Source organism: Vulpes vulpes, chromosome 13 (assembly GCF_048418805.1).
Source record: "Vulpes vulpes isolate BD-2025 chromosome 13, VulVul3, whole genome shotgun sequence".
Lineage (NCBI taxonomy): Eukaryota > Metazoa > Chordata > Mammalia > Carnivora > Canidae > Vulpes > Vulpes vulpes.
Window position 1 is genome coordinate 36,000,782 of NC_132792.1, and position 14,506 is coordinate 36,015,287.

A 14,506-nucleotide genomic window follows, 5' to 3' on the forward strand; every position below is an offset into this window, starting at 1 on the left:
CTCTTTCATTATAGATTCATCTGCTTTTTCACCCATGACTTCTCATTAAAGTTTGCTTGTATATAACATACCTTAGAAGTCTATGTATAAAACTGGTAACTTTAAAGACAAAAGAGTCTGTTTTTGCTTTAGAAAATTAATCCTTAAACAGAATGTAGGAATAAAAAAATCCTTCTATTTTATCATTCCCTTACCCCCAGCACTGTCCCAAGACATCTAGATTCAAACAGGCAATGAACCACGATACTTCTCTCTCATCCTTTTATCAATCCAGTAACTGCACTGTTTCAACTGTAACTCTTTATAGTTCTCTAAAAATTTTCCTGTTGTAGATTACATTTTCAGCTATCTATTATTTTAGGTCCATAACAACATGTGTAATAACTTCCTAAAAATAGACGAGAAAGGCAGTAGTCATAGTAACAAATACCCAGTTATATTAATAAGAAATATTTCAATTTAGGTACACCTGGGTGGCTCAGTGGTTGAGCATCTGCTCTGGGCTTAGGGCGTGATCCCGGAGTCCCGGGATCAAGTCTCACATCGGGCTCCCTGCATGGAACCTGCTTCTCCCTCTGCCTGTGTCTCTGCCTCTCTCTCTCTCTCTCTCTCTCTCTCTCTCTGTCTCTCATGAATAAATAAATAAAAGCTTTTAAAAATATATTTCAATTGAGTTTGTAAAACAATGTTTTCAGGCAGCATAACAAAAACAAAATAGTTGTCAGAAGATGCTTATCAATGTCAAGCAGTAGCACAGGAAACTTACTAAATGAATTTTTGTTTATATGCCATTTCACAATGTGGTTAAAGTACTACTACATCATTAATCACAACAAAATATAAGGTTTTTGGGTTTTTTTACTGCATTTACTAGGTTTCTTAAATTAGAATACTATCAAAGACTTACTTTAAACATGCCAATCAAATCAACTTTCAAAATTTCAGACTTTACTATAAACTTTGTGAAATTATCAATATGCATTTATGTAAATTTATGGCACTTTCTGTTAGTATGGACTATATAAACAAAAAAATGTCAAGTGACATCAAACCAAGAATTTTATTTTTTTTAAGCTTTTATTTATTTATTCATGAGAAAGAGAGAGGCAGAGACATATGCAGCAGGGAACCTGCTGTGAGACTTGATCCCAGTATCCTGGGATCACGATCTGAGCCAAAGGCTGAGGCTTAACCAGTGAGCCATCCAGGTGCCCCCAAACCAAGAATTTTAGTTGAAATATTTCTTTAAAGTATCTGAAATTAACCTGTGAGAATTCAAAATACTTTTCTTAGGTTCAATCTACAATTTCTCTGTTTCAAGTAATCCAAAAAAGGAAGAAAAGCTGAACCCAGTAATTATGATTGCAGGCTATAGAATCAGATTAGCACACTAGCAAATATAAACTGCTTCTATCTTTTAGAAACTGTGGAAGCAGCATATGTACAAATACAATTTTCAGTGCTTGGTTTCCTTCATTTGAAGGACAACTACTTGATACTCCAATGTCCTCAGAAGACAGGGAATCCATAACACATTTAAAAGGCTTCATATCCAACCAGAAGACCTACCATCTTACATTTGGTAACTACAATACTGTAACAATTTTTGAAGTTCTTAGTTGCCCTTTCCTATATATAATTGGCTACTGAATATATCTACCTCAATGTCCATATCAAAATATATCTTTTCCTCCAAAATCTTTCTTGAGATTTCAAGACCAAAATATGATACACAATTTAATTTTTAAATAAAGCAATGCAAAGGCAGTGAGTGAGGGTTTTAAGCACGGAATTAAACCAACCTAAAGGGTAGGCAGCAGGAAGCCAGTAAAAAAAGCTATTAAAATGTAGAGAGGACAGTGGATTAGATGAAAGTGGGAAGAGTGGAGTTTACGAGAAGTGAATGAATTTAAAACAGATTTTGTAGATGAAAAGTGAGTCATGATGATTCCTAGGTATCTGGCTTGAACAGCCCCAAGACAGAACAATTTTCCAAGACAAGAATATTGAAATTAAGAGGAAAGCAGTAGACAGTAATAAGGATTTTAATAATTCCATTTGAACATATTCAGTTTTGAAATATTTGTGAGACATGTAAAGAAGTAAAAACGCCATGTACACACTAGATATTTAATTCTATACTTAAAGAAGTTTGGACTAAAATTATAAATATGTACAAAGGTACATATCCATGGAAAAGAATGAGAGAACTTCAGGAAAGAGTATAGGGAAAAGAGTAAACCCAAGGTTTCATCAATGAGAACAGCAACATTTAGAAATCCATTACAAAAAAAGGAAGCAGAAAATCACTGCTCTTTCCTTCTGTTTTCAACTAACAACACTTGTTATCTTGTTATCATCTTTCAAGATCAACTCCTCTGTGAAGACTCTAACTCTACACATAAAAGTAGTCACTTTCTGGACAGTCCGAGTGGCTCAGTAGTTTAGCGCCACCTTCAGCCCATGGCATGACCCTGGAGGCCAGGGATTGAATCCCACATCAGGCTCCCTGCGAGGAGCCTGCTTCTCCTTGCTGCCTGTGTCTCTGCCTCTCTTTCTCTCTGTGTCTCTCATGAGTAAATAAATAAAATCTTTAAAAAAAAATAATAAAGTAGTCACTTTCTGACCTAGACCTCTCTTAGCTATCCATTTATACTACTGTTTTTAATGTGCTATATATTATAATAATTTATTTAAGTGTACAAACCCTACCTATTAGTTTGAGAAATGCTGTGGTCTTCTTGACATTCACTATATCTAACTCATCACCTAACACACAGAAATCATTACTATATGAAAAGTTAACAAAAAAAAAAAGATAAACCTGTTTCAATATGAAAAAAGATGAGAATAAGTACAATATAGTATATTGAAGAGCACATAAAGTATCAGTTAAATTCTTAAAAGCATCATTTGATTGCTTATAAACACATAAGACTATATATCCACAGTCTCCAGAAGTATTTATTTCCACTCTTCTGCTTGAAACAGTTTTTTAATAAAAGATCTATATAACCTTCAAAATGCATTTAACACAGAAAAGGAAATGTTTATGCTTTTTGACAACTCAATGCAACATAAAATTTGATGTATCAAAATTTTAATATTTGGTGCATAATAGAATGAAATCTGGTTGGCTATAAAAAATGACTTCTCAGTCAGCTACACACAGATAAAAATAAGTATCTAAGAAAATTCTAACATAATATTAAACTTATTTCCCTAAGTAACAGAAGGTAAATCTGATGTAACCAATTACAACCAGTCAAGGACCAACTGATTCTGATGAGTCTTTTGTTTCTGTTATCCAAGGAAAAGCAAACACAAAGGAAAGAAACAGTACCTTTGCCAATGATATTCTCCACTGTATACAGGTAATCCATATAAAAAGCCCCAAATCTTTGCATTCCAGCTACCTCAGTGTAGGTCTCCTGCCAACAAAGAAAAGCAAACAGAACACAAATTGTACAGAAGAGACTTCTAAGTTTAAAACCTGATGGGTACTGAGGGGGCACTTGAGGGGATGAGCACTGGGTGTTATTCTGTATGTTGGTAAATGAACACCAATAAAAAATAAATTTATTTTTAAAAAAAGCCTGACAGGTAAAGAATCAAATATACTCCTTACATAGAATGTGTATCAACTCAAAAGTTTACCAAAAAAAAAAAAAAAAAAAGGAAAACAGAGGCTATCCAAAAAATTCACTTCTAAGACAGGTAATGTTAACTCTACTACAATACTACAAACCACACCAAAGGACATCCATAATTCTACTAGACATTTTGACCACTTTATCAATAATGTCTGGTTAATAACTATATGGAATAATATACCCTTAATCTTTATCACCCTCACAAAACTGTCCAATATATATTCTCAAATATAATTAATCCTTATATATTGTTAAATATTCCAGTACTTATATGAAACAACTCAAAAACTAAAGATATACTAAAATATTCAAAATATATGCAAATATGCAGATTAAAATGGAATTCTTTATAAAAGTAAATGTAGGAAAAAGGATTAAGATTTATATTATTTATTCTATTATACTTTTTGATTTTTTAAATTTACTCTATAAAACATTATTTTACATGAAAAATTCAAACACTAAGACACTTACCTAGTAAAATGTAAAATTCTTCATCTCTTCCCATTAATCCTATATCCAAAAGTAACTGCTAATTAAATGATAATTCTATAAGTTTCCTCCATGACTATTTTAACAGTAGGGAATGGATAAACAAACTAATTGGCTACTTAGTATATATAAGTAGAGACCTTTGTGTACTCTTCAAACCTCTATAGATGTAGAACCTGGACTAAAATATTCTAAAGGTTTCAATAAACAACCAGCATTCAGAATGTATTACTTAAAAAGAAAAATGGCAATCACAAGTATTCACACAAAGTGTCCATCCAGACACAGCTAGAAATTGGCTCAAATATATATTCTCTGACCTTATGATGAGCTGCATCCAAGATAAATTCTGCACGAGTACCATTATTTTCTGGGCTTCGGTAATCAAACAATGAATTTGTAAGGTATGTCAAACCTTTCATATTCAAATTTTCACCACAAATGAAGAAACAGGCTTCCTAAAAATAAATGCAAAATTTTTGAACAGGAGGAAAAATCATTAAACTGTTAAAGAAAATAAAACCTTGGTTTTATAATACCCATTAAGTAGTTAATAGAAATCACTACAACTTTAAGTCCTATAAAAAGACAAGGAATGCTGTCTCCATTTTCACTGCCTATCTTGGCAAAGAACATTTTACAAACCAAAAAGGAACTCCAAGTAGCTGCCATAAACAAGAAAGATGAAACATTTATGAATTGGAAAGTATTTGGAACTACTGTCCAGGTGTTAAGTGCTACCAACTTTCTAAATTCCCCTGAGCCCTATAATTTCTTACAGGGAAAACAGTGAAGTTCCTCTCTTAAGCCAAAGATATATGTAGTCTAACAGATTTTTTGGTATGGTTAAACACTTCAATAAGCACTTCATTATCCCTGTATTCTATCCATAAGAGGGGGGAAGAGGTAGGGGGAGAATCTGACTTACAGTTTCACTTCTATTCATATTCTCTTCAAAATCTTTAACACCCATAATTCCTTTAAGGCACAAGGCTCTGCAACCTACAAAACCAATCTGGCAATTGAAGAAAGGTTCTCCCATCATAAGGGCCTATAAGAGGGAAGGAAACATTAGAACTAAAAATTTGAATTTCATAAAAATGTTACAGACTTAAAAACATGTTATAGGTTCCCCTTGTAGAATTTCTGAATTAGTAGAAACCTCTAGGATTATGGCCTTTCCAAATTTAAAATAAGAAACATCTTATTTCTCTCTGTATCCTCAAATCTTTGTATCCTCAATGACTGCCATCTTATCAACATTAATCCACATATACATACAAGCTCATACGAGTTAAAGACTGAAAGAATTAATGTTTCATATTACAGTAGAATCTATGTTAAAGTCATAATTATTTCAATCAATACTATTGATGACTAAAATAAAAATAAAAACCATGAATATATTTTAAACACGTCACTATGATAAAAGCCTCCGTTTACTGCATATTAACTTTAAGGAACATTCAAAAAGTTTTAAATATATGTTCAATGTTGAATGATTACCTCAACTGTAGTTCCTTCTTGTTCCCAACACAATATTTCTTTGGATTTTACTTTCTGAGGGCTATAATAACTACTCTCAGCTTGCATTTCAGTGAGCTAAGAAACAATATAAGAATATTAAGTAAGTAAAATTAGTATTAGATAGCAATAACCTGTCATTATTATGATGAATTGATGTAAACAGGGTCAACTTTTAAGATTCAGGAAATTTAATTATTAAGCAGGAGAACAGGTGCAACAAAAACAGCCGTAACAGATTATCCATGCTATAACGGTTGAAAATGTTAGTCTAGGGATCCCTGGGTGGCGCAGCGGTTTGGCGCCTGCCTTTGGCCTAGGGCGCGATCCTGGAGACCCGGGATCGAATCCCACATCGGGCTCCCGGTGCATGGAGCCTGCTTCTCCCTCTGCCTGTGTCTCTGCCTCTCTCTCTCTCTCTGTGTGACTATCATAAAGAAGTAAAAATTAAAAAAAAAAAAAAAGAAAGAAAATGTTAGTCTAAGCTCAAAGAGAGAACTGAAATACCATCTTATTTTTATTTAACATGTCTTAGCAATATTGCCTAAAAAGGGTAAAAAAAAACCTATGTAACTAGAACAGTCTCATATAATGGTTCATATATTCTGCCAAAAATTTACATGTATTTTAACCTCAATTCATTTTATACTCCCTACACATTCAACCAGGGTTAGTTCAATCATTTCCAAAGTTTCTCCCAAATTTTTCATCAAAAAGAAAACTATGAAAAAACACAAATTCAACAAAACTTCATCTAGCTCTATGAGGGAAGTAGGTTCATGGGGATTTACCTTCAAAATATATGTCTCAGACTCATTCAATCATGTAAATACTTAATGAGTGACAGCTAGATAACAAGTACTAACCTAGATGCTGCCAAAACACCCACCACCCCTACAACCTTCGCACGCCTGAAGTTTATAAAACATTACTTGTATATATCTAGACAAACCTAGATAAATCATTTTTAAGAGGTAAATTTTCTAAATGCATGTGGTATCCTGGTTTGGATCATGTTACAGAAAACAACATTATGAAACTCAGTTAAAGTCTGGAATTTAACAGTAATGCAACCGTGTTGGCTTCCTACTTTTGACAAATGTACTATGATAGCATAAAATGTTAACAGAGGAACTCAGTAAGTAGTCTATGTGAACTCTCTGTACTTTGCAAGCTTTCTATAAACCTAAAACTATTCCAAAATAAAGTCTTTATTTTCTCAAAGGTATTCTGCCATGTTTACTAATGAGACCCGTCCACACTCTTGTGAAATGGATACATTATTCAAACATTAAGGCAAAATCAAAGATCACATTAAAAAAAAAAAACAATAACTTCAGTCAAACAGAACTTACTGAACAAAAACGTTATCATTTAAACATAACTTTATACTTAAAATCAACTGATTATTCTCATTTTTTGTAACAAAAATATTGTATATATAAGCCCTCATCTCTTAGATGCTTCTAGAACTGGTATACACACTGTTGTACAATTCTAAAATGCTCAAGTAAAATTCAGCATTTTAGACTTTTTTTTCAGCATTTTAAACTTGATCACCCTTCAGCTGTCTACAATTATTGTAAAGAAAAAGCAATTAATTGATTAAAAGGACTCAAATATTACAAGAAAAATCTTCAACATGATTTTTTTAATGCTACATTTAATTTGGCATGATTTTTGTTGGATTGATATCAACTGTTCAGAATGCTAATGTAGAAACATGACCTTATTTTCTGACCAAAATATGAACCACAAATTAATTCCATATATTCTTAAATCCAAGCTGAACAATGAATTCTAATGTTTTCCTCCTAAATTTCAACATACGTCTCTTAGAGAAACCTTAGAAACATAAATGTTCTAAATTTTTTAAAAAGATGTATAATGAGTACTGCTCTAAAAGTCTATAAAAGTTTTGTATATAAACACAAACTACTCTGACTCAATTTAATACAATTCTTCTCATCAATGAAGAGGAATATACCAAAATAATTTCAAATTCAACATAAATATGCAAAAATCACCAGAAAAGATAGAATTTTACTAGCAATCTTTAAATTCCCTCACAAACTTAGATTAAAAACAACTTCTTTTGGATCATCTAAAACTGGCAATATACCATATGATTTAACTCATATGTAGGATCTAAAAAACAAACCAACAAAAAGAATCAGACCAATAAATACAGAGAACAAACTGATGGTTTCAAGGGGGAATGGGCAAAACAGATCAAGAAGAATGGGATATATGTAGGCTTCCATTACAGGAAAATTAGTCATGGGAATATAAAAGGCACACTATAGGGAATATAGTCAATGACACTGTAGTAGCATTGTATGTTGACAGATGGTAGCTACACTTGTGGTTAGCTTACCATAAGGTATAAAGATGCGGAATCACTATGTTGTACACCTGAAATAATGTAACATTGTAGGTCAACTTTACTCAAAATTACACCAAGTCATAAGTGTAAGTTCTCAAAGTAAGTAGTTAATTCATGCTGCTGTTACTAAGAAAATGTTTATCTTTTATCATTTAAGTCTGAATATACTTACAATTAATACAATTACAATTATTATTGCCAAAAACATCTGTTAAATGCAGAGATGATCATATCATAAAAAAAAATTTTAAATAAATTTAAAAAACAAAACTGATATTATATGGAATGTGTATCTCGACTGTTGGCAACAGTCAAGAGAGAGTGTGTGAGCATGAGCAGAAGGGGCAGAGGGAAAGGGAGAGAAAGAATCTCAAGCAAATTCCACACTGAGCATGGTACCTGATTGGTGTCCATTCCAGGACCCTGAATTTATGACATGAGCCAAAACTAAGAGTCAGACGCTCAACCAGCTGCACCACCCAGATGCAGTTTATTATGTTTTAAAGATTTTATTGTTGTTGTTGTTGTTTTTAATTTTACAGACTGATACATATTCCTTTCATCTAAGGTGGATCAGGTAATTTCAATTATGAAATTTATAATAAAAATAATTTGTTTCATAGACAAATTAGAAATAAGTGTAAAATATATGTATTTTTACCATTTTGCCCCAGTCTTTATTACCAAAAAAAATTTTTAATCAATCAAGTTTAACTTTTGCTAAAAACTCATTTCCTATATCTTTTAGGGTTTGTCATTATTAGAAAATACTTAATGATTTTAAATTAGAAAAGTCTTTAAAGACTATTTACTTTAAAATACTTTTAATCCACTAGCTGGGGTAGTTATAAATTGTCTCCCTTTACTACTGATTGAAAAAATTTATTTAAGGAAACAATCCACGCCAAATTAAAAACACCCTGAGAGCAAAAACTTGTTATTTTCTGTGCTACATTTCCAGTATCTAACAAGTTAACTAAATACTACATCACAGGTTGGACCCATGAGTTTATCTCCTGCAGAAAAATGCCTCCATAATAAACCAACAAGACAAATAAAACTGAAGAATTTATTAAATAAAAGAGGATCTCAAAATTTTGGAAGATGGAAAGCAGAAGAGGAGACAGGCAGAGGATGGATGATTTATTTGATCAATGTATACCAGCAATTTCCAAGAGCTGGAGATACAAGTAGCTGTTTTAAAAATTACTTACTGAGTTTGGTGTACTACCAAAAAAAAAAAAACAAAAAAAAAACAAACAAACAAAAAAAAAAAAAACTACCCACCATTTTCTGAAAAGGTTATTTTTCTTTCATCTACTAATGGACATTTGGTTTGTTTCAACTTTTTTAAGGGTTTTGTTTGTTTTTTTAAGTAATCTCTACACTAAATGTGGGGCTCGAACCTACTCCAAGCTGAAGAGTCGCATACTCTACCAGCTGAGCCAGCCAGGCACCCCAGGTTGCTTCAACTTTTTGGTCATTGTAAATAGTGTTTTTATGAACATTCATGTACATCTATTTATTTTTTTAAAGATTTATTTATTTATTTATTTATTTATTTATTTATTTATTTATTTATGATAGACAGAGAGAGAGAGAGGCAGAGACACAGGAGGAGGGAGAAGCAGTCCCCGACTCGGGACTCGATCCCAGGACTCCAGGATCGCGCCCTGGGCCAAAGGCAGGCGCCAAACCACTGAGCCACCCAGGGATCCCCATATACATCTATTTAAGTACAGTTTAATTCCTCTGGGTATGCACCTATAGTGGAAATGCTGAGTAACTTGATTGTAAGTTTAACGTTTCAAGGAACCACCAAACTTTTTTCCACAGTGACTGTGCCACTTTACTTTCCCACCAGTGTTCCCATTTGCTTTTAATCAACTCCAACTAAGATCCCACTACTGTCAAATCACTGCTCTAGTCAAGATCACCAACAATTCCCACAATGCCAAATCTAATAATCCATTCTCACAAATGACCTACTTTGTCAACTTTAAAACGTTATGGCACTCAGCTTCCAAATAGACACTTTTGGTTTTCTGCCTAACTTATTTTCAGTTTCCCACATTATTTCTGCCTTTTCTTTCCAAATCATTAACATCACAGTACCCCAGAGCTTGGCCCTAGAACCTCTTCTTTTTTTGTATCTATACTGATTCCAGTCTTAATAAAATCTTGACTCTCAAATCTTATGCCCAGACCAAACTTCTAATCTGAATTCTAAATTCATTAATCCAACCCAACAGCTCTACTTGAATATATAGTGGGCATTTTAAATTTGTCCAAAACCAAACTCCCCATTCTATCTCAAACCTAATCCTCTTACAGTCTTCCTCATGCCAAAAAATCAGAACTCAATTATTCTAGTTGCTCAAGCACCATCTCTGGATCCTCTTCACTTACATCTCATAATAAAATCAAGAAACACTGTCCTCTTGACCTTCAAAACACATCCAAAATACAGTTACATTTCACCACCTCCCCTGCCTATCATCCTAGTCCAAGCTATCATTATCTTCTGCTTGAAAATTTTTATCCTGTCTGATCTTATTTCTGCTTTCACCCCCTATAATCTATTCTCAACACAGCAACCAGAGTGATGCAATTTAAAATATAACTCAGATCATCCTGTAACCACTATGCTATAAATTGTCCAAAAACTTCTCAACCTCTTCAGGACTAATGACAAAGTCCCCAACCTAAAATGACCTATACAGTTTTACAATTTACGGATCTCTCCCCAACCCCATCACCTCTCTGACCTGATTTTATACTGCTTCGATTTTAGCCCACTTTGCTGTGGCTGCACTGGCTTCCTTACTATTCCTTGAACTTTTAGAGTCTTTTGCTATTCTTCGAATATTCTTTCCTACTAATTCACAAAGTTTCCTCTTTCATGAGTCTTTGCTTAAAGATCTCCTTCCCATTAAAACCTTCCCTGATCACCCAAAAGTAAATTGCATAATCCCTTCCTATCTAATGGACACATTCACTATTCCTCTTCTGTATTTTTTCTACATAACCCTTATTATAAATGGGTATACTATACAGCTTATTCGCTTATAGTGACAATTTATACTTTTTTTTTGACAATTTATACTTTAAGAGGCAGGGATATATATGTCATCTGCTCAATGGGTAACCTTAAAGACAAAACAGTGCCTGGCACGTAGAAGGCATTAGTATCTACTTGTTGAATGAATTAGATACTGTTTAAGGGCATTACATGTGTGATAACACTATTATAAAAAGCCAAGAGGGGTGCCTGGGTGGCTTAATCAGTTAGGAGTCTACCTTTGGCTCAAGGATGCCAAGGTCTTGAGACTGAGTCCCACCTCGGACTCTGCTCATCAGGGAGCCTTCTCTATCTCTGTGCCACTCCCCCTGCTTATGTTCTCTATCTTTCTGTCAAATAAATAAATAAAATCTGTAAAAATAATTAAAAGCAAAAATAAAAGCTATGAAATAAACACTCAAAATTAACTTTAAGCTATATCTGTCAAATAAGACAGTATATGCTCAAAGAACACACACGGGATGCCAAAATAATAAGAATTTTCTATTTCTTAAAATAAAGGGTATTCCTTTTTTTTTTAAGATTTATTTTTATTTATTTTTATTTATGATAGAGAGAGAGAGAGGCAGAGGGAGAAGCAGGCTTCATGCTGGGAGCCTGACGTGGGACTCGATCCCGGGACTCCAGGATTGCGCCCTGGGCCAAAGGTAGGCACAAAACCACTGAGCCACCAAGGGATCCCCAATAAAGGGTATTCCTAATTCAGAGGGATACATGCATCCCTATGCTGATTGCATAATTTTACAATAGTCAAATTATGGAAGCAGTTTAATTGTTCATTGACTGATGAATAGATAAAGAAGATATGGGGTGTGTGTGTGTGTGTGTGTGTGTGTATACACAACTGAGTATTCAGCCATAAAAAAGAATGAAATCTTGCCGTTTGTAATGACATGAATAAAGCTAGCGGGTATAATGCTAAGTGAAATAAGCCAGTCAGAGATTTCACTCATGTGGATTTTAAGCCACATATAGTGAACAAGCAACAAAGGTGAGGGAAGACAGACAAACCAAAAAAAAACAGACTCTTAACTATAGAGAAAAACTGATGGTTTGGGAGGGTGGGGGGATGGGTTAAATAGGTGATAAGGATTAAAGAGTACACTTGTGATGAGCACCAGATGTTGTATGGAAGTGTTCAATCACTATATGATATACCCGAAACTAATGTAACACTGTATGTTATATTGGTTTGTTTTAACTGGAATTAAAAACTTACCATAAAAATATTAAAGTGTTCATTCTACTGTTCTTTAAAAGGAAAATACCTATTATATAATCTCTTTCGACTATATACTTTACATGTTTGTCAAATAAGAAAGGAGTCAAAGCCTGTGAAACACTGCTGAAAAAAACAAGTTAAATGAGGACCTAGAAAAGAAATAGGACTATCTTGTAGAGTGAAAGAGGTGAGGAAAGAGTGAAATTTTATATAAACAGTCCTTTAAAGAAATTTTGTAATGAAAGAAAGCCAGAGATAAAACAGTAACTGGAGGTATATATGAATTCATGGGAGAGATTTTTTAATAGAAATATAAAGAGATCTCTATATGCCAATTTAAAGATTCAGTGGGAGGAGAAACTGATTTCCAAGAAACTGATTTAAAAAAAAGAGAAGGCTTTAAGAAGATAGAAAAACATCAAAATTCAGAGTCAGATGAGGGAACATAATTTTATGAAATAAAGACTGCAGGGATCTCTGGGTGGCTCAGCAGTTTAGCGCCTGCCTCTGGCCCAGGGCGTGATCCTGGAGTCCCGGGATTGAGTCCCGCATCAGGCTCCCTGCATGGAGCCTACTTCTCCCTCTGCCTGTGTCTCTGCCCCTCTCTCTCTGTCTCTCATAAATAAATAAATAAAATCAGAAAGAAGAAAGAAAGAAAAAAGAAAGAAAAGAAAAGAAAAGAAAAGAAAAGAAAAGAAAAGAAAAGAAAAGAAAAGATTGCTAGACTATCTTACATCTACCAAGTATAAAACAAACTTCAAATCAGATCCTTCCTAGAAATCAAAATTTATACATTAAAGGTAAAATAGACAAGAAAGAGGAAACCTACTTTGAAAGTCACCGTTGCCTTTGTACAATAAAATCCTATAGACACAATAGGATCCCTCAAAGTCTGTGCTTTTTGCTGATGCATGGCTGATGTAGGATCATTCCCAAGGAAGTCTTCCTCGCTATCATCGTAACTCACAATTGCAGGCACGAATGACCAGGCCCACGATACCCATCCCTGTGGCTGTTCATCTTCGTGCTGTGAATACAGCTCTTGGCCTTTGTACTGAGCAGTATACTGCATATCTATTCTTGTTTCATCTTCAGAACCTATCAAAATAAAGTCATTTTAAATAAATCAAGACAATTTAAAATTAAGAATGTAAATTCTGAAAAAAAAAAAAGAATGTAAATTCTGTAACACATCCTTCTTTCCACATATAAATCATACACAAATTATACAATGGCTATTATTATTTGAAACCAATAATTTAGCATTACTACTTTCAAGTTTGTTGGTTTAAGATTTTATTTATTTGACAGAGAGAGAAAGCACGAGAGCATTCACTCAAGAGAACACATGCAGGGGAAAGTGACGGAGAGGGAGAAGCAGGCTCCCTGCTGAGCAAGGAGCTCCATCTCAGGACCCCAGGATCGTAACCTGAGCCTAAGGCAGACATGAACTCACTGAGCCACCCAGGCACCCCACTACTTTCAAGTTTCTACATGTTGTACTATGCTAATCCCCATTCATAGTTCACAATTCATATTATATATGGCATAATCAATCATATAATTTTAAATGTGTTAGCTAAATATAAAGAATAAATTCATTCTTTAGCATTCCACTAATTAAAAACTTCCTCCTCAAAATAAGGCAAAGTAGTGAAACACTGACTTTTCTCAGAAACATAGTATCAAACTCTGGGAAACGAACTAAGGGTAGTGGAAGGGGAGGTGGGCAGGGGAGTGGGGGTGACTGGGTGACAGGCACTGAGGTGGGCACTTGACAGGATGAGCACTGGGTGTTATTCTATACGTTGGCAAATTGAACACCAATAAAAAATAAATTTATAAAAAAAAGAAAAAAGAAACACAGTATCAGAAATATCCAAGAAAAGTTCTTTATTTCCTGATATACCCAATAAAAACATCAAGCACTCCTAGGCAAAATGCACCCCCCCCCCAAAAAAAAAGAACTATTCCTAAAGGCAGAAGTAAATATTATAATAGAATCATACATACATAAAGCTAAACAAAATAGTATTGTTGGTGATTCTTATTACTAGGAATGTAAATTAGTACCCACTCTACATACGAAAAAATTATAGCAAAGAACTTTCACTAAGTTAGAAATTGGCATAGGATCCAGATTTCAA

General features: G+C 33.8%; 1 protein-coding gene across 27 annotated transcripts in view; it reads right to left on the reverse strand.

The window, feature by feature from the left end:
* Positions 1-14,506, reverse strand: part of VPS13B (vacuolar protein sorting 13 homolog B) — a 727,825-nt gene that overhangs the window by 648,102 nt on the left and 65,217 nt on the right. For 18 of the 27 annotated variants that reach the window (XR_011996562.1, XR_011996561.1, XR_011996560.1 and 15 more), the window contains 5 exons: positions 13,189-13,457; positions 5,652-5,747; positions 5,074-5,196; positions 4,466-4,603; positions 3,344-3,431 (listed from right to left, as the gene is read on the reverse strand). Coding sequence is in view for 22 of the 27 variants with exons in the window: in XM_072734208.1 (XP_072590309.1) it covers positions 3,344-3,431; positions 4,466-4,603; positions 5,074-5,196; positions 5,652-5,747; positions 13,189-13,457 (714 nt within the window). In the remaining 5 variants the exon portion in view is untranslated. The remainder of the gene's footprint in view (positions 1-3,343; positions 3,432-4,465; positions 4,604-5,073; positions 5,197-5,651; positions 5,748-13,188; positions 13,458-14,506) is intronic. The other 9 variants (XR_011996563.1, XM_072734213.1, XM_072734215.1 and 6 more) reach the window with 1 other exon arrangement.